Below are 19,620 nucleotides of genomic sequence, written 5' to 3'. Positions count from 1 at the left end.
GGCAACGGCTGTGTGGGTTCTTATGACTGTCAATGCCACACCACTAACGAGCTGCCTCAAACAGTCTCCATAGTTGATCTGGGTATCTACATAGAGGTCTAAATGTTTCTTCTTCAATATTTCCAACAGTCTCAAAGCCATAACAATGGTAATACGGAACACTGGCACAGTAATGAATCTAGTGCAAACATGTTTCTTTTAACCTATCATTATTGGTACCAGTAAGAGCTGTCTTTACTGTTCAGTATTGTAGTAATGGTGATCACAAAAAGGCCCCTATGATCACATCGTTTAAGTGAACATACATGTTCGTCTTGTATACTACACTACGCTGAGTTACCTACATTGTTTGAAGATTGGCTGAAAAAAAAAATATCAGAGGCCACTGGCCAAACCTTGGAACCACCAATCTGTTTCTCTGCCCTGATACATAAGCTTACTGTAGCAACAACCAAGTTGTTGCAGAAGCCAAATCTAGGAACATTTATGGATGTTAGTGTTCATGGCACTGAGGTACAAGGACTGCTTGGATGGCTATGGACTACTTCTATAGCTTTCTTTTTCTTGCTGTTCATTGTCCCAGAAAATAACTGTTCAAAGGCAGAATGCTATCCAGTTTGTGGCATTTCAAACTTCATCTTGACAACTGAACAGCTAAATACAATGAGTGTGTCCTCGCATATGTTCCACAATGAACAGCCCCGTCAAACAAAGCTGTGCGATGGTAAGTGAAAGTGGTGACGGAGAGGCCTTGACTGCAGGAGCTATTTCTTTGTCAAAACTAACATTATTCCGAGTTCCATGGGAGCAAACTATAAAACACAAAAAAGAGGAAAGCAAACCAAGAAGCACGGCATGCTCTAATATCTTATGTGCAGCTCTACCAATCCCACAGAGCTGAAGTATGGCCTTGCAAACACTAGAGTAGTGGGCCTTACGATCAGGCCAGTTTGCCGCAGCCACTGCTGGCAGGCATCCTTGACTCTAGAAACGTGACCATCAATCACCTGCAGACTTTGGGCAACTGACAGCTCATGAGCGAGAAACACGAATGAGTAGCCATAATTGTTAGTTATTGCATGGGATAATCAGTGCAAACCTTAAACGAGACGGACAAGCAATAGGCACCGTCTGTCCTTTAGCCTGTCCTTCGTCTTGTCTCACTGTCTTGTCTAAAGCTGGCGCTTATCATTCCATACAAGAATGAGCCAACTAGCCCAGTAACATATTCTATTAAAGGAACCCTGAAACACTTTTCTAATTAATCACATAATGACATCACTATTAAATTACATAGCCTCACAAGCCTCCTGCCAAGAAAAGTTTTCGAATCCTTCAAGCACTAGCGAAGGTACATGTAGTTGTCAAACCAATCAGGTGGTTTGCTCTCCTTTCATGTCTGCTAGTGTGCTGGAAGCTACACAGGGGAGAGGGCAAGCAGGCACAAGGGAGAAATGCCCCGCTAACCCTGCCGAAATGTTGAATGCAAGACGGCTTGTGGAGGCACCCTGTGGCCAGCTGCAGTATCTACGCGCCGCTTTTCATCTAGGAGGCCATGTGCAGCAGATGCAGCAATTCGCAGCTGTCGTGCTTCAATCGGTATTGCAAAGATGAAATGGTTTTTCTGTCATTTTCAGATTGCAGACATACATATTTTTTCATTTATGTAACTCCAAATTAGCATTAATTACATTACTGAAAATGAACTCACAATCACGAAATCAGCCAGTGGCTGTTGTGGGTGCAGCTGCATGTGATGACACTGCATGACGACATCGTGGAAGTGAGAGCCACTGCTTTTGATACAACACTGTACATTCCCTGCTGCATACGGTGCAATAATATTTGGCTTGCATGTTCACAGGAGCCTCGTTAACAGATCTGCCATGTTTCCCTACTATGTTCAAAAAGTGTTTCGGGGCCCCCTTAAATGTTCATGTGAAATATGGGTGCATAGTCAGCATGCCCATGTAGCGGTTGAGCTCGTAGATGAGGTCGGAGCATTGAATGCCATGTTGAATTTTGTGTAGATATCATGTACCCTCAGCTGAAATTGTGTATGTCGGCTCGCTGCTTACACAGTGGCTACACAGCAGTAGCTAGGTGTGTTGAATTTCAATGTTAAGACTGCTAGACACAGGTCAAAACAAACAAGCATTCATTGGAACAGGTGATCAAACTATAGAGCTTGTCCGTGTGTGCCCTTCACAATGGCACCCAGAAACCAATTTCATCTGACTGCAGCACGGGGTTTCCAGCTTTAGGCAAGTCCCCTACCAATTCCACCATATGCCTTTGTATATCTCTAGCTCAAGTGTAGCATGAGCAGCTAGTACGGCGCATTGGCTAGTGGTAAGCCATGTGAGGCTATGCTTCATTTGGTGGCGCTTGGCTTGGCCTGGGCATGAACATTTTCTGGCCTGATTGTGGCAAGTGCGATGTCTCAAAATTTCACAATTCTCGGGCACTGTTTTTACACAATGGAAAGTTTCTTCTATTTTTTATTTGTTCATGATAGACCTCTTTCATTACTCGGACAATGTTATGGGTGTGTAAGGCAACAGTGGCTTCCTGCCATCATTGTAAAAGGTAGATATGTGCTCAAGGTGCAAGATGCGTATAGAAACTGCGGAAGGGTCATGCACACTTGGCTACAGGTTTACATACATACGCAGCGTGTTTGCCACATAACATGGCCCTGCGAATGCGAAGCCACAACGGGATGGGTTGAAGGTCTTTGCATGCTTGCCACTGCACGACAAACATGTTGTTTACTGTTCAAACCTCGATATAATGAAATATCGGATATAATGAAGTAAATATAAAACAGCAATATCAGTGTGTAGTGAATATATGCTTAAAACGAACATTGGATATAATGGTGGTATTTTCGTGCCGGATACGACTTTGTTATAGAAAGGCCTTGACGGGAGCTAAAACTTCCATCAAGCCTTACGGCATGTTGAATCACATCAGAGCAAACTACATGAAAAAGAAAAGTGAAGTGAGGAAGTGCAGTATGCAGCATGCTGTGTTACAGCATAGACCACTTATAATGTAAGTCGCCAGAGTGGTGAATATCCACACTATAAGCGGTACCGCACGCATCCAAGCATTTTTCAAAAGGCTGTACATGTGCAAAAGGTGGAGCCCGAGCAGCTGCGCGTATCCTAGAATCGAAGCATGCGACCGTGATGTTTGCATTTGTTTAAATTGGCGAACGCTGAAAGATTCATTGTTAGTTTGCTTGAAACAATGAAAAACAAAAACAAAAAAAGCACGACGTAGGGGAAAAAGTAAGTCGCTCGCTCGATTGTTCGCATTCCCCACGGCATTGCAGCCAACTCCATGGCGACTGAAATTTCGACCGCCGTACCATGTCTCGCTCTATTTCTCGGACTGATCCACGTGTGTGTGATATCGAAAACATATGGCATTTGCCGGCCAAGTTACCAACATTGAACGATGTGTTGCCCGTGCCATCACTTTCGTAGTAGGAGTGGTTATTAATTCCTCCACCTTCTAGGTGCGTCGGGAGCACTTGGAAATGCGTCACACAGGCTGTACAGCACTGTGACGCTCCACTGACTCGGCAGTGTTTGGCACCAAACCGCAACTTTGATCGCCGCCTGCAGACTAGGCGCACTGGTTAGGCCTCTAGCCAGCGGGGGTGCCAGGTGGCATGCAGTCGTGCTAAGCTCGCCCTTCGCATGTTAATACCCCTAGACGATGACATAGGGATTGGGCACATGCGATCACACGCAACGGCTGAACTGACGGCAGTGCTTGTGAAAGTGGAGTTAATAATTTCTAAAGCAATCAGCTGCGGCAACTGATTTTCCCGCAGAAACCGCAGGTGGAGTTCTATGGGAGGGCAAACGGGAGTCGGAAAAGGCCGCATTAAAGTCGGTTATGCACCATAAACGGCTATGTTACAAGTAGGGGTGTGCAAATGCAATTTTTTTAAAGATACGAATCGAACAATGATATACACATGCGTTTATTACAGTATGGCTATTTTACATGCTAGGACATCGCAATTACCTGTGCCTTATTATACAACTTCAAATGCCCATTAACTCAGAGGGATTTGACGCTGTGCCAGCCATCACTCATTGTAGTTCCTGTCGGGCAATAAGCTCATGGTTGGGGGTGGCGCTGCAAGTGTAACAAATTAGCAAGGCAAGAACTGTGCTCACACCCAACCAACACGAAGTGGTGCTGTACCATAGCATGAAGTTTGCTATGACCATTGCTTAGGAAATAACTGCAAGAACGCTGTCTTTTCTTTTTCCTATGTTTTATGCCGCATGTAAACAGGCCTATACTGCAGCACCGCTTGTGCAACCCACTTCTGTTGCTTTCCTTTAGTGCGAGACGCCCGACCGACTCACTAGTTGTCGAGGTACCCCATTTGCAAGAATATAACGCTACAACGCGAGTTACCCAATCACCAATATAACGCGAGGTGTACTGTATTATACGACAGGAACAAAGGAAAGGGCACATTCGATTGCATTAAAGAAAATGCACCAAGTAAACACCTGTAACTCCAAGTAAACACCTGTAATGCATCTGTACTCGTTCAGGATAGCGCCATTTAGCATACACCACGATGCGGGGGCATCATGGTAATGCCCATCGTGGAATATATCATCGCCTGCGAGATCTCTGCACTACATGTCCCATATTTCGCCATGGCGCGTAATTGCAGTAGCGCATCGGAAATCGCTGTATACTGAAATGTAACAGGCAAGCAATACGCTGCATGGAGCCGTGACGTGGCCATGCGGCGGGGAGCTGGCGGCACAGTTGCATAGCGAGGCCGCAGGGACGGGCATAGCTACAGAGGATCGACCCATTGGACCTACGCTCCCAGTAAATAGCATTCTTAGTGCAGTTGTAGTCTTTTGCGCAGTCGTGCCCATCCCGTTCCATTGCACATTTAGGCGCACTCCCGCAGACCGCTAACCTGTGCCCCCTTGTAATAAGAGGGTCTCCTTCCCCGCAAAGCTTACACGCCTAGTGGCCGAGCGCACTAACAGGCAAAATTCTGCCAGCAGCACGAAATTATTACAAAACTCGGCACGAAAATGCGCACCTTCCAGGCTAAATTTCGCCAGCACCACGAAATTATTACAAAACTCGGCACAAAATCAGCCGCGCGTTCCTACATTAGAGAGAAACAAATGCCGAGAACCGTGTCTGCTCCCGCATAGCCAGCAATATATGTTCGATTTCCCTCGAGCATTCGTATCCAACAGAATATTAAAAAATTTGCAAATATGCACCTCGTTTTCAAATAGAATACGAATATCAAGTATATAATCGATAATACTTAACATTTTCGAATATTCTCACATCCTTAGTTATAAGTGATCCGAGCTGGATCTTGTTTTGCACTTGTGTATCAGTCCCATGCAGTGATCTAGTGAGGCCATTATGTTGCCTCACAAGTGCTAGTAGTATCTGGCTAGCAACTAACTGCGGTAGATTGTCGCAGCTACCTTTGCCTGGAATCATAACTGCTGCTTGGCATAAGTTCAAGAACTGCGACTACTGCTGCCTAAAGGGCATTAGACGAGTGCTGCAGGTCATGCGGCAGCACCGTTGCTCATAAGCATGCAAAACGAATGTACGGTACTAAACAAGCGTGTGCTGTGTGCGTACATTCCTTCTGACCGTGTACTGTGTATGCACATTCCTTCTGAAGCAAGTTGCTGCACTGACCTATTACAATTAGCGTGAAATACAAGTGGATGGTCAGCACGGCCATGCAGTAGCTAGTTCACAGCGCAGTGAATTCCACACTGAATGTTGTGCTCTTATCATGTACTACATATGGCTTGGAGCGTTTGTGTTGACGCACTTCTTGCATACTGGCCATGGAGCAGTAGGTCAGCATGTTGAATTTCAATTAAAGAATGCCAAAGAAACAGCACAACACATACAAGAACGTGGTGGATCACATGACCGCCTATAGGAACCTGCCCAAGTGTATCCCTCATTATGGCAGCCAAAAACCAGCATTGCCTCATTATAGCACAAGGTTGTCAGGTTTATGGGTGTTGTGACAGCTAAGTCAATGATAAAGGGGAGCACTGTATCTATAAGGACGAAAACAGGACTCTGTTCCTACATCATAACTGTACCAGAAGGCACAGTTTCATACTTCTCTTTATTGCTTCCAGAAAGAACATTGGGAAAATAATGAGCGAATGAGACTTACAGTAGGATTTCAACAGAGTGACTACCACAGTGGTGATGGTGTGATGAAAATGTATTTACACTAGCAACTTTGCTGCTCAGATTTGTCACAGGATGGCACTCCTTAGGTAATTAACAATGCAGAGTGACTGGTTGAATGCTGCTTCAAGGTCTTTCCAAGAGTTGTGCTGCGTTTCCGCAATCGATATGAGCTCCTCCCGGAATGCATCTTCCGAAGCCATCACGTCGGCGTGAACCTGCCACGGTGGAACAAAAACACCCGAGTTCAACGAGGACTGTTCGCAAAGCATAACACTGCAATGCTGGTATTCATGTTGCGTCCTAATAAGCGTAATGTCGAAAGCTATTTAACTAAGCAATGATTCACAGGACACAGACAAAGCCACGCTGTTTTTGACCAACATGTCATCGAGCTCAAATCATATACAGCAATTTACATGTCAAACCTGTGCACTACTGAACACTAGGTACATCACCTAGTCTTGATAGTGATGCACATAAAATTACGGCTATTCCAAAGTGCAGTGCTATTCGCGTGGTGAACATTGGTGAACAGACAACGAACATGGACATTGAACAGGGACAATGTGTAGCGGTTGAACAGCCCATTTCACTTATGATGCACAACCATTCTGGCTCCTTGGGGAAGTAATCGCAGCTTTCTTAGAAATGGCACTCCACAATGGCCAATTTGTACATTGTGTAAAAGCTGTGCATGGTACAAAACATTCCACGTGAAGCTTACATGAAAGGGTAGCAGTTTGGACAAGTCGGTATTTGATGATTACTGGGGAGAGCAATAGTGTGAAGCCGGATGATGAGACAAACAAGGATAAGTGCTTTGTTTGTCTTGTCATCCATTTGTTCTTTCGCTGGTTGTGTTATATTCGCGCAACTATGGTAAACTTCTGTCGAGGCCCCCACTAAGCTGCGTTAGGTATAATGTGTTTCTGGACAGTGTGAATACTCTATCACGCTGTAATTGGTGATGGAAGCAGCTGCCTCCCAGTGTGGCTGTCAACAAATAAAACAAACACTAGGTACACATTCCCTTGTTGATACGACAGGGTGCGTATTTGTTAACTCTATTCAAATGTGCACTCCTGCTTGGGCAAGGTGACCAACTCAAGGCAGGACGTGCAGGGCAGCCCACTGTTAGGGGACATAACTTACTAGAATATCCAGTACATATCAAGATTTTTTTTCTACTTTTACTTAAATGTGGCCAACAAGATGGCTATCACATAAAGATCATTGACCCATGTGATGAATTGCGAGGTTCAAATACAGCACAGATATATAGACACACACACACCTTTAGGAAAAGGCCGAGGTAGGACTGAATAAGCTCAAAGTCACGGCGTGTTTTCAAGCCACTGCCCATTGCCTTGAGAAAGTTGAGCAGAGCCTCTGAGGAACCGCCGGCTTCAGGCAAGAGACCTCGGATCTCAAAGTCAACGCTGGACGGCCCTAGTTCCTTGAGCCACTGAAATACTGGGCCGTCTGCAATGCACAAAAGGCAACATCTTTTTGACGAAAGGATGAGGCACAAAGAGGTCACAATTCAGCCAAAAGGTTTTCTGAAGACGTGCTTAGCCGAGCACTGCATAACTCCAACAGGCAGGTACGCTTTTATTACATTTCCGGTTACTTAAAACAACTCTAAACTGAACAGTAAAGCAAAAAAGCAAATTCATTTCATAAATTTATTCTGGCAATGTTTATTAAGCCAAGTAACTGCCTACAGTAAAAAAAAAAGAAAGTTGTGGTTCAATCTATAAATTTATTAATTTTTTTTACCATGGTCGGTGGCCTGCTTCAATTATAGCAATAATCTTATTTCACCAAATAGTATTCAATTGAACACTCGACTTCATTACAAGGTTGTTTCTGAAAGTTTACAGTTTCTAGCTCTGCATGCAGATTCTTATATGCACGAAACTATGCTCATAGCTTATATGCATGGAAATACAGTATCTTAATGAAAGTGTTGTGAGACTTCACCACAAAAGCAAAGTTACAAATTCTGGAAGTTGTCAATGTTGTAAAAGTTCCCCTAGTCCACATGCTTTGTAGACAGTCAATTCCACATTCAACAGGCTCAGTCAGAGCTTACTTGACAGGTAAACAGGTTGCACGGTAAGAATACAAATGGTCACAAGAACACTCACAGCTGTTGGATTCGGCACAAGAGTTCAGCAGCTTTGCAAATGCAGTCAGCTGAAAGTGCCCGAACGAGGTGATTTTTGATGGTGCCTGGAAAATGAATGAAGCAATCTAATCAACTCCTGGGAGATGTGCTCGTTAATCTGAAGTGTGAATGGGTGACATTCACACAAACGTGGCTGGCAATAAGCAACTATGGCTGATACACTGTAGAAACCTGCATAAGATACAAGTTTTTCAATTTCTTTTCCCCAAAATTGGGCATGCCCATTTTTCTTCTCTTATTACATTTGGGAGCCAAACAAACTTTCTATCTGTACACCTAGTCAAATCTGTACACCTAGTCAAATCTGTACACCTAGCCCCCATCGAAATGCGGCCGCCGTGGCCGGGATTCAATCCCACAACCTTGTGCTTAGAAGGCCAACACCATAGCCACTGAGCAACTACGGCAGGTCTGCAGTGCGATGGCACCTCCCGACACCCAATTTCCAACAAAATTTTTGTCAACAGCACACTAGAAAAGTGTGATTTTCCCAACTTTTATGTCACATTTCTTTCTAATATTTCCCCACGTGACAAAAAAGACACCCAAGGATCATGGGAGAGAGAGACAGATAGAAAAAAAGGAATAAGAAATTTTGACCGGTCAACTGGTGTGCTGGGCGGCATTTTCCCTGCTGGCCACCGTTGGGAGAACCCTGAAGTACTTGCAACATGAGCAGACGGAGAAAGAGCAAGGAATGACACTGTCCACCACACCATCCTGTCTCGTTCCTTGCTCTGTCTCCCTCTGCTCGCATTGTATGTACTTGAAAAGTTACAAGGTGTCTACAAGGGTAGTCTAAAATTCCAAATTGAGCCAATGCTTGCTTTCAGTGTTCCTTTACTGCCATGGCGGCTGCATTTTGATGGGAGCGTAATGCAAAAACACCCATGTGCTTAGCTTTAGGTGCATGTTAAAGAACCCCACAACGACGTGCTGGACAATCAGCTAGTGGTTTTAGCACATAAAACCCCATAATTAATTTTGTTTGTTTACCTCCTGACGGTGTTACTGAACTTGGCATCTTATTTATTTAGAGCTTAGTGGCTATGGGTGTTGGGCTGCTAAGCACAAGGTCACGGGATCGAATCTCGGCCACGGCGGCCGTATTTCAGTGAGGGCGAAATGCAAAAACACCCATGTACTTAGATTTAGGTGCACGTTAAAGAACTCCAGCTGGTCAAAATTTCTGGAATCCGCACTACGGTGTGCCTCATAATCAGTTTGTGGTTTTGGCATATAAAACCCCATAATTTTTATTTATTTAGATAAAAATAAACAGAAGAGCCTTTGTTTTTGTATGATGGCACTGGCTACCCCTTTTTACTAAAGAAACTAAATCTAAGAAAGTAAAGGAAGTAATTTAAATGCTCACAAAAGCTAATTCAGAATTTAAAGAGGGGCAAACATAACAATGCAAGGGTGGAGGTCTCCTGCGAAATGCTGCGGTTCAAACAATTCCAGTGGATGTCAGGGGTACACAAGTATGTTTAATGCAGACGCACAAATGAGACACTCACTATGACACATCACTTATTCCAGCACCTTCAAATAAGTGTTGGAGTATGCTCAATGCATAGTGATGCCCACACACATATGTGCAACTCATACATGCATGCACCTATACAAACACAGAGCAAGAAATAAAAAGAGTATGGGCATGCAGATATTTGAAATTTTCGAAAAATGAATTGAATACTGCTCTATTTGATTCAGTATTTAAACTGAATAGTTTAAATACTGAAATAATTTCAGAATCACCAACAGTGTGCGATCAAACATGAAGTTGGAGGGAAAAGTGGGATAAATGTCATCCCTGCAGCCATAATGCAGATGTAAAGGATGAGGAGTTATGCAGTAGAGAATGCTATGTTACTCAGGAAGCCAGTTTCCTGGCTAAACTGCGATAATCAGCACACTTCGAAGAGCCCCGTGTATGCAAACAAGCTGCTTATGTTTTCTTGCTATACCACATTTGCATTCTTAATATACAACACTCCATAACATGCAAAGTAATGACAGAAACTTTCTAACGTTGTGATACTAGGATATGAAGGTTGTCTTACATTATCGGTAAATACAGCTGTTTTTATTCAAAAAGTGTTCGGTGTCCTATCTGATTCAATTTTGGCGCTATCTGATTCGTATTCGATTTGGCCTCAAAAATTACTATTCGCACGCCCCTGGAAGGAGCCATGGTGCACGCAGGCACTTAAAATGAGAAGCAGCAAACAGGCCTGCTTACCACATTCTCCTTGTCATCAAGCTTGACAAACTGAGGGTCAAGGCCGACTGTTGTAGGCAGGAAGAATGGTGCTGCCTTGGGGGCACTCGCTGGCTCCTTGGGCTTGTTCCTTTGCTGCTTGGTTGAGGGCGCACGGGACACGATGAAAACAATTGACATCAAGAGGGGCAAGCAAACACACTTGAAGACAGTCTTTGAGCCAGTATTAATCGTTTTTTCAGATCATTGCAAACAAGAGTGATGGATACTAACTGAATGTTTATAACTGCTCATTTGTGGTCCTGCAGTACATGAACGCAACCTCCACGATACTACTACTAGTGCAACCTTAAGCACCTGTTTGCATTGAGACTTGTTAAGCCGAAAAATACCTTTTCAAATGCCTATATAGTAGTGAAGGAGAAGAAGACAGACCCTTTCCTTGCAAGCTCTTAAAACATACATTAAAGAGGAACAGTTATTCAGTTCAGACTGGTAAATATTAATTCAGAACTCTATTTTAGCTAATTTTGCAGCTGTTTATTGGGGAAAAAAAATGAGGTTCAAGGTTTCCTTCCTTTTTTAAATTTCGCACTGAAACTGTAGCGTCGGTACATCAATGTGATGCCACGAATATCAAAGTATTTTTATCGTATTTGGGCGATTTTGGCTCTACAATGTTCATGGAACTTGCTAAGTTCAGTCTTGGCCTCCTTGTGAATACGATGTAGTCAATGTTTACTGATAACAAACCAACTAGGCCCAAAAAGGTGCCATCATAATCCATGACATCACGGCAAGCTGGTGCAGGAACTCGAAGGCAATGTTGCCACCTGTCTTTCGCTTTTCCCATCTTTTATGGCTTCCCAAACCTCCTCTCACGGTAAGAGTGGCTTTCTTCTATTTCTTCTTTTCTATTGTAAAAGGGTGATTTACTAACACACTTCAACTCGCATTTCTATTTTGCATTCCTTTTAAGAAATAACAACTGAATATTAGGCTTGTACTTCCTTCAATGACCAGTGCTATCAGAATGCTAAAGTCAGACAGCAACACGAAATTCTGTAGTCAATGCCACACGTTCTAGCAGCAACTGTCTCCGCTTGTTAAAAATTGGGGATTCAAGGAGAGATGATAACTATCGCTGGCCAAGATCCACAGCAGTTGCAGATGTAACAAAAGTGTGCCATTAAATTTTCCTTGATTTAGATGCAGTAATTAACTATTAGTTATTAAACTTGGCACACAAATTGTAATTGCAGGGCTGAAGCCAGTCAGTGCTTAAGGTATATGCTCTTGGCTACAGTCCTAACACCAGTCTTGAGACATTCGTCTTCAAAATCAGCAACAAGGTACAAGGGTGTTTCACTCAGTTTTGCCAATGGTAACAATTGTTGCCATTACCATGTGCGTGTTGTAACCATATACGGGCATCGTAGAATATGTGAAAAAAAAAAAAAGAGACTTAAGAGGCACCACATACTGTATAGTTCCGGACATAACTGATGGGTTAATGGCAGGATTAGAGAGTTTTGTTTTTGTTTGGGACGTGATATGTTACAGTGATACACGACATGTTAGGACCTTTGCGCATGCATGTCGTATACCACGAACTCAACAGTGGCTGAGCAGACTACACGGTGTGGATGAACGCAAGTCGCCAGCTAAAGGGGCCCTGAAACACTATTTGAGCATAGCGGAAAAAAAAACTGCCAATCTGTCAACAATGCCCCCGTGAACATGTCAGACAAATATTATTGCACTCTATGCAGCAGGGAATGTACAATTTCATGTCAAACTCAGCGAAAAATCGCTTCCTCTCGCTTCTGCAATGTCATCATGCAGCATCATAGCAAGCAGCTGGACCCACCAACAGCTATTTGCTGATTTTGTGATTGTGAGAACATTCTCAGTATTACAATTACTGCTCACTCGAGTCAAATAAATGTAAAACACAGCATATATGTTTGCGATCCTAAAGAGACAGAAAAGCAATTTCATCTTTGCATTGTCGGTCTAAACATGGCAGTTGCAGGTTGCTGTGTATGCTGCGCGTGGCCCCTGAGATGAAAAGCGTAGCGTAGATACCGCAGCTGCCACGAGTTGCCACCACGAACTGTCTCACGTTCAAACTTTTTGGTGGGGCCAGTAGGGGCGTTGCTTCCTTGCACCCCCTTGCCGTCTCCCCTATGTATAAATGAATACTGGAAAGCGCAATTTTAAGACGGGACTGAAGATAGACACACAAGAACAGGACAATGCTCATAGAAATGATAGGAAAGAGAAAGCAGCTGATTGTTCCAATAACTATGTCTAACTTCGCTTGTGCTTGAACGATTTCAAAAATGTTTGCGGCAGGAGATTCGTGAGGTGACATAATTCAATAGTGTTGCCATTCATGATTGGTTAGAAAAGTGTTTCAAGGCCCCTTCAAGCGTGACATATATAAAAGCTTTCGCATACACATAAAAAGGGATTATTTAGGACTGTATTTTACAACATTACATTTCATTTTCCACTATTTATGCCCTTCATCTGTTGGTCTAATACTACTGTGCAGTTCTCAATGCTGAGATCAACCACTTGGCTCAAACCATTAGAAGAAAAATGGAAACTAAGATAGCTAGAATGTTACAAGATATGGGGTTAAAATCAACATTGTTTTTAAAGAAAGGGGGCTCTGTTCAGACAAAGTTTCATCAAGTTGCAGCATAGACATATTATGCCTCACCTTGACGACTTCAATGTTGAGCAGGTTCTGCCAACGCGAGTATGGCAACTTGGACAGGGTGACCATGTCAGGCGCAATCTGGTCGGGAGATTCGTATGCACCCATGTCCATCAATTCATCGTTGTCCATGACAGGCTCGCCACCTGTGATCCAAATCAGTGGTTAAAAAAAAAAAAAAGAAGAGAGAGAGAGACCCACTTTAAAGCAATGTCAGGTGCCAAGTCAAGTCAAATATCAGTCCAGTGACAGAACCGTTGGCTCAGTACCCTTGCCGACCAGTGGCTCCAACAAAGACACCCCATTTTCATAATGGTACACAATCCACAAAAATGGTGGTTATGTACATCTTGTGTCTTATGCAGCTCTTTGTTCATTATTAAGCACTAAAATGAGGTGTCGGCACCAACTCTCCTGACCCTATACTTCGTTATTAACTCTTTAAGGACAAGACATAAAAGTACCAGGAGGAAATGTCTATATTTCATGCAAATGTGTGAAATACATCAATAAGGGTATTCAATGAAAAGAAAAAAAATATTTTGCGGAATATTTTTCAGCTATAGGTGGGCAAACACAGGAAGCAAGCTTCACCCCAGGCCACTTATCGTCTGGTGTGGAACTAGTACTGTCATTTTTCGTGAGGTGTGATACAGAAGCGTACAATGCATTCCCTCTACATTACCTGCGTGAAACCTGACCGTGATTTCGTGATAAAGTGAGTCGCACGCCCAGGCTTCTACCTCATTCTCTGTACCTGCACTAATCCAACAAATGACATTTTTTGACGGTCATCCATTGTTAGCCGAAGACGTTTCATAAAAAATTTGTTCTCAAAACCCAAACTTAGTAAGATGAAAATATTTTTTGGTGTGTTACTAACAGGCAACACTCATCCACAAAGGATTAAACCAAGGCCAGCTATAGCTTTCCAGGTACCTCAAAATGCTAAGTGTTGTAGACAAGAGCATTTCACAGTGACAAAGACCAACATAAAGTGCAACAGACCAACAGTGTCTCATACACAAGGTGTGTAAAACCCTCTGGTACATACTACTTGCAATACATATTACCTTCGTCATCAACAGTTGTGGCAGGCAGCTCAGCTAGCCTGGGCATGTAGTCGGGTGGCAGAGGCCGGAGTGTCACATGGCTGTAGAGTGTGGCATTGGCCCACAGGAACACACCGAGGTCGTCGGCATGGGCCGTGGCAAGAAATTCGCCCGTTGGCGACAAGTCAAGGCTGGTCACAGGGGATGGCACCTCAAAGCAGTCCACAAGGCTGCACAACAAAGGGGGAGGGGAGGAAGGGGGGAGGACAGAGTCGTTGGCCGAATATGCTGTTACAGTGCATTAGGACGAGTCGTGCATTCGTGAAGGGAGACTGTGTCAAGACAGCAAGTTGGGCTAGTTGGTTGGGACTCATAGTAAGGTTCGTTACAGCGCAACACAACACGAGGACAAAAGAAGGTATAAAACGACGACACGGCGCTGACTCTCAACTGATATTTTATTGAAGATATTGAAGGTGCCATTTGATAACCATGACATGCATGAGACACAGAGATACATTGAGGCAACTGTGACCAACTGACGCATAATCAAAATTGACATAGTTAACGCAGTTCCTTGTCATGAAGAGCAACATATTCGCTGATATATGCCTTGTCCCTAATCTTCATATTGTAAGCTTCAGCAATTTCCCTTGTCAATTGGCTTGCGTGTTCAAAAATGACATTAGTTTTTCAATATAGAGGTGACAACTGCACGACTGCAGTGACGTGTAGAATGTAGACTGTTTTTGCAAAGATGTGAGCCTTATTGTATGCTATTACTTTTGCAGGTTACACATGCGGATTTATTTTAATTATATATTCTTTTTTATTTCCAGGTTGTTATAATTGGGGGTGTGGGTTATATGCAGAAAGATACGGCGTGTGATTACCGCTATTGGTTCTCATTGCACGAACGGTCGCCTACTTCATGACCGAAGCCTCGTTGCGCTTGGTGCGCGTTTTTAACACGTTGAATAAGAGGCACCGCAACTAATTATTTGTGACACTCTCGAGGAATTGAACGCTTTGCATCATAATTATGGATTCTAAAAAGAAGGTTGTTGGGTGTTAGTATACCTTTAACACCAAGAAGCCTCACTTAGGATATACATACAGATTTTAAGGGCTGCAGACAGCTACGAGAGCTGCAACACCCATGCACACACACAGAAAAGCTCAACACAGCACTGTGCATCGTCCCCTCTGCCTTCATCTTGTTCTTTCCTGCGCTATACAGTGAATCATGCCACATCAACAATCTCGTTTCAACGCTTGCGAATTCTTTCTTCTACAGTAATACTAAGACATGAAGCTCACACGCCTGCATTGTCAACGATGACTGAGAAGATTATAGAAAGAAGCAAAAGGTATGCAACTGCTGCAGAACCATCAAACAGCTGGTCACAGCCAGTCTAAGCACTCACCAGCCTGATGGCAAGTCCCAAGTTCGAACCAGCTTGTCTGTGGATGAAGTCACTAACCAGCGGGCATCGGGACTAAAGGCCTAAATGTGAGAAAAATACAGGGAAAGAGAAAAGAAAAGATTAAAATAAAAAGCTAGCAACACTGTAGGCCCTTCATAGGAACTGAAACATCATGAAGCATAAAAGATGAAAAGAAACGGTGGGGCACTTCACAGCTGCCACGACAAGTGGCTTCGTGGTGTGATGACTTTTGCTTTCTCACTCCTCTTTTAGTATTTTCTTTGCACTTGCTTTTGCGTTTCTACACAGCCACGCCACTTTCACAGTCTTTAGCGAAATGTAGCAACATTTAAGTGAGAAGCCATATTTCAAAGCTGCAATGTACAGCCTTTGTCAAGCCCCTGCATATGACTGCAGCTGACTCGGCCATGCATAGTCAACCTCCAGTTGCATCCACACAGCTTGAATCCTCTGGAGATGGGGCAGAATCACTTTTTCACCATGCAGAGTCTTCTAATGCCAAGAGTCCTGTGTATGTGGAACGATGCAAGCTGATGCTCGTGCCACCTAGTGTTTCTTTTTCGACAAAGGCTGCAATGCTGCAGGTTAGCTTTTCATAGTTGTGCACATATTGATCTACACGAACGGGACAACCGAGGGACCATCCAGATAAAAAAAAATGGTGCTTACTATAAAGACGCAAACATGATAAGTACACAACGTCCGCACTGATGGTAAGAAGCTGCCACTGCCACTTGGATATCTGCTGCTTGGAAACGTATCGTAGCAGGCTAGAGACACAGCTCCTCCAAACAACCCCATTTGCTTTTTCTCATATTAAAAGTTTTCTCTCTCTCTGCCACTGCTGCAGAACGGTCATGGAAAAGCAGGTGAAAGGCAGCTTACCATGTCGGTGATTTGGCTGTAGTAACTGGCAAATGCTCGAACCACCCTGCGAAGCTCCACATCGACCACGCAGACGGAGAAGTCGTCCGAGGCAACAGCCAGCATGCCACTGCGAGGAAGAAACACACCTTTACCCAAAGCCCACATGCAATTACCAGGATACAAGGAGGACCTAGCCTTGCAAGACCTGTCAGCAACTGCTCCACCCAAGAGCCACATTTCATAAACGCTTAAAAAGACATAAAGCTATGTCACTCAGCACGTCGTCATTTATCAGTGCAGCGAGAGACGGGTGAACAGGTCGACATGCACAATAAAAAGGAGCACGATCCAAGCCTCCAGCTTGTGAGTTATCCAGGGCGCAATGTCACGCCAACGCCAGTCACAACACAACGTTCTGAAATTGAATCCGCTAAACATTACCAATCACAGATTAGCTGTACAAAGGAACTTCAGGAGGAGTCGAGACACCACCCTCCTGAATGTCCAGTGTCCTGGCAAAAACAGGATACAGGACACCATGTTGTTCACCCTAGTATATGGAGCATCTCGATGCTAGAGTGCCTCAACCTGTGATTTACTCTCTGCAGCAACTCCAGGACACTCCGACAAATAGTGTTGGACATCACCTCTAGTTTGACAGGTCAAAGTAGGACACAGCTTCTCCTGTATTTTAGCAACTTGAAAGTCTACTTTGGACTTCACCTGGGTATCATTTCCAGTACTCACCAACTGAGTGACAGTAAATTGGTCAATATATCAAATCGATCTGTTTACTTCTGTGCAATTAGATGCACTTGTATGTGATGCAAATGCAAATCTTCTCACAAGAGACTAAACAGCTTTTGGTGATGGCAGCCGCCCCTCACCTTTCTCTATGGAGGCAGATGCGGGCAACAGGTGCACTGAGGGCCACCTGTGACAGCTGCCGGCCATCTCGGAATGCCCAGAAGCGGAGGTGACTGTCAGCACCAGCGGTCACCACCACCTGGTTGAGCGCATCCGATGTAACACCCCTCACGGGTCCCTCATGAGCTGCACATCATGAGGTCATAAAAACATTTCAGGGATGTTGCAGACAAGCGTGGCGGTCAAACAAAGCATGCAGATCGGCAAATTTATGCAGCATATTCCATGACTCGGAGGTGCTCAAGGCAAGTAGTACGAAACAAATGCTGAACTTAAAACCGCCATCCATTCTAAAGGCAAGCAGTAAGAATTCAATACAAAGGAAGAAATCGCAGTACAAACGAAATCACTATGCAACGCTGCTCCTTGCAAGGAGAAACTTGAAAGAGAAACAAGCAAAAGCACACAAAATTTCCGAATGTATGCCAGTGGGCAACACAAACGGACATCTGTTCTCTGGTGCTTTATTTACTCTGGAGCCGCAATCTTTAGCAATTACTTGATGAAATTTTTGTTAGGCTGTTCTACAAGGAAGTGAAGGTGTGTTGACACCTTAGGATGCTATCGTGAAAGCAACATCACTCACTATACCACCAACCTATATGCAAATGTGAGAATTACGGTGCACAAGCATCGAGTACTGTGAGAGCAGAGTAGCTTGACCACAGATGAACAGCTCAGGGGTCAATGGTAGAATTCATGAACCGAAAACGTAGCCGCATGTAGTAGCACCTCAGTTGTTAAATATTTTTCTTCGTCACAACTCAAAATGACAAAGCCAAGCTAACAGGCATCATTATGAAAGAGAGCAGAAAGAAAAGGGACAGCAGCAGAATTGCAGAAGACCACAACATGTTTAGAAATAAATACTTTTTCACACTGCCACTTGCCAACTTGAAAAGTGATAAACTTGAACACCGCTATAACCATGACACAGCACGTGTGCTTACCAAGCTCCTTGCCATATGTCATACGGTGGAGTCCCGACTGAATGTTGAAGCGGTCAACATGACCAGAGCTGTAGCCAATGGTCACAAAGTTCCCACACGCACTGAGAGACACACACTGCGAAGAGAATCACGTTTATTTGGATGAAAATACTGTTGGCAACCATAACAGTTTAATATCTTATATAATGCAAAGCGACAAGATAGCTGTCAGACAGCTCAGTTCTCAGAAATTCTTTAGAAGTGGACATTAACAACCCGGGAATAGGTAAAAGGTTAAGGATAGGGGGGATGTGTTTTGGACAATGAAATTATGTTCTACAGCTGAGTCTTTCTGCACAAATAATGAATAGCTTTTGTGAGAAGCAAAGAGTGAATACATGGACTCGGACATTCCATGCAAATCTATGAAAGCATTGCATGGTTATATCAAGTGGATATTCTTGGACATTTTTTAGAAAATTACATGAAGTCTCGTATTCCTGTAAGATGGCTTTTTTTTCAATGCTCTGCTGGGTGCTGCAGCCCTTATTGACTATATGACAACCTATCACGTATAAAGACCACCACCAGAAGTTCTGCACAGACGGTATAATGGATATTTAGGCCTGCCGTGGTGAGAAATGATTGTTACTGCGATCATCAAGCAGCATTTCTGCATTTGAGATTACAATGTATAATAAATGGCACTGGCCCCAAGCAGTCTAGATGTTCATTCTTGCAGCACTTAAAGCTCTGATGACCTTTGATGATTTTGATATGCTAATCTCTTTCATAAAAACCAGCAGTTCATTGATAGCTTACCTCCAAACCACCATGTAAGATATAGTACCATAAAAACCTGCATATAATACGAACCCGCATATAGTACGAGGTGAAATTTTTGGGACGCGAATTGTAAAAAAAAGTTTTATCCTCGTATAATACGAGTTAGGAAAATTTGAGGAAAACATTTATTTAAATTTAAATCGAGAACCCTTTCAAGCC

At 43.6% G+C, this 19,620-nt stretch overlaps 1 protein-coding gene across 2 annotated transcripts in view; it reads right to left on the bottom strand.

The window, feature by feature from the left end:
- LOC142560744 (WD repeat-containing protein 36) overlaps positions 1-19,620 on the bottom strand; it is a 53,570-nt gene that overhangs the window by 10,569 nt on the left and 23,381 nt on the right. The window contains exons 11-20 of one of the 2 annotated variants that reach the window (XM_075673046.1): positions 18,637-18,751; positions 17,647-17,812; positions 16,778-16,886; positions 15,872-15,951; positions 14,466-14,674; positions 13,396-13,538; positions 10,686-10,799; positions 8,400-8,484; positions 7,544-7,731; positions 6,137-6,464 (exon numbers count right to left, since the gene is read on the bottom strand). In XM_075673046.1, coding sequence (XP_075529161.1) covers positions 6,315-6,464; positions 7,544-7,731; positions 8,400-8,484; positions 10,686-10,799; positions 13,396-13,538; positions 14,466-14,674; positions 15,872-15,951; positions 16,778-16,886; positions 17,647-17,812; positions 18,637-18,751 — 1,359 coding nt within the window. In that variant the 3' untranslated portion in view covers positions 6,137-6,314. Of the gene's footprint in view, positions 1-6,136; positions 6,465-7,543; positions 7,732-8,399; positions 8,485-10,685; positions 10,800-13,395; positions 13,539-14,465; positions 14,675-15,871; positions 15,952-16,777; positions 16,887-17,646; positions 17,813-18,636; positions 18,752-19,620 lie in introns of those variants that run through there. The other variant, XM_075673047.1, reaches the window with a different exon arrangement.

The sequence above is a fragment of the Dermacentor variabilis genome, chromosome 10 (genome assembly GCF_050947875.1).
Source record: "Dermacentor variabilis isolate Ectoservices chromosome 10, ASM5094787v1, whole genome shotgun sequence".
Classification (NCBI taxonomy): Eukaryota; Metazoa; Arthropoda; class Arachnida; order Ixodida; family Ixodidae; genus Dermacentor; species Dermacentor variabilis.
Note: the sequence above shows the minus strand (reverse complement) of the source record. Positions and strands in the feature narration are given on the sequence as shown.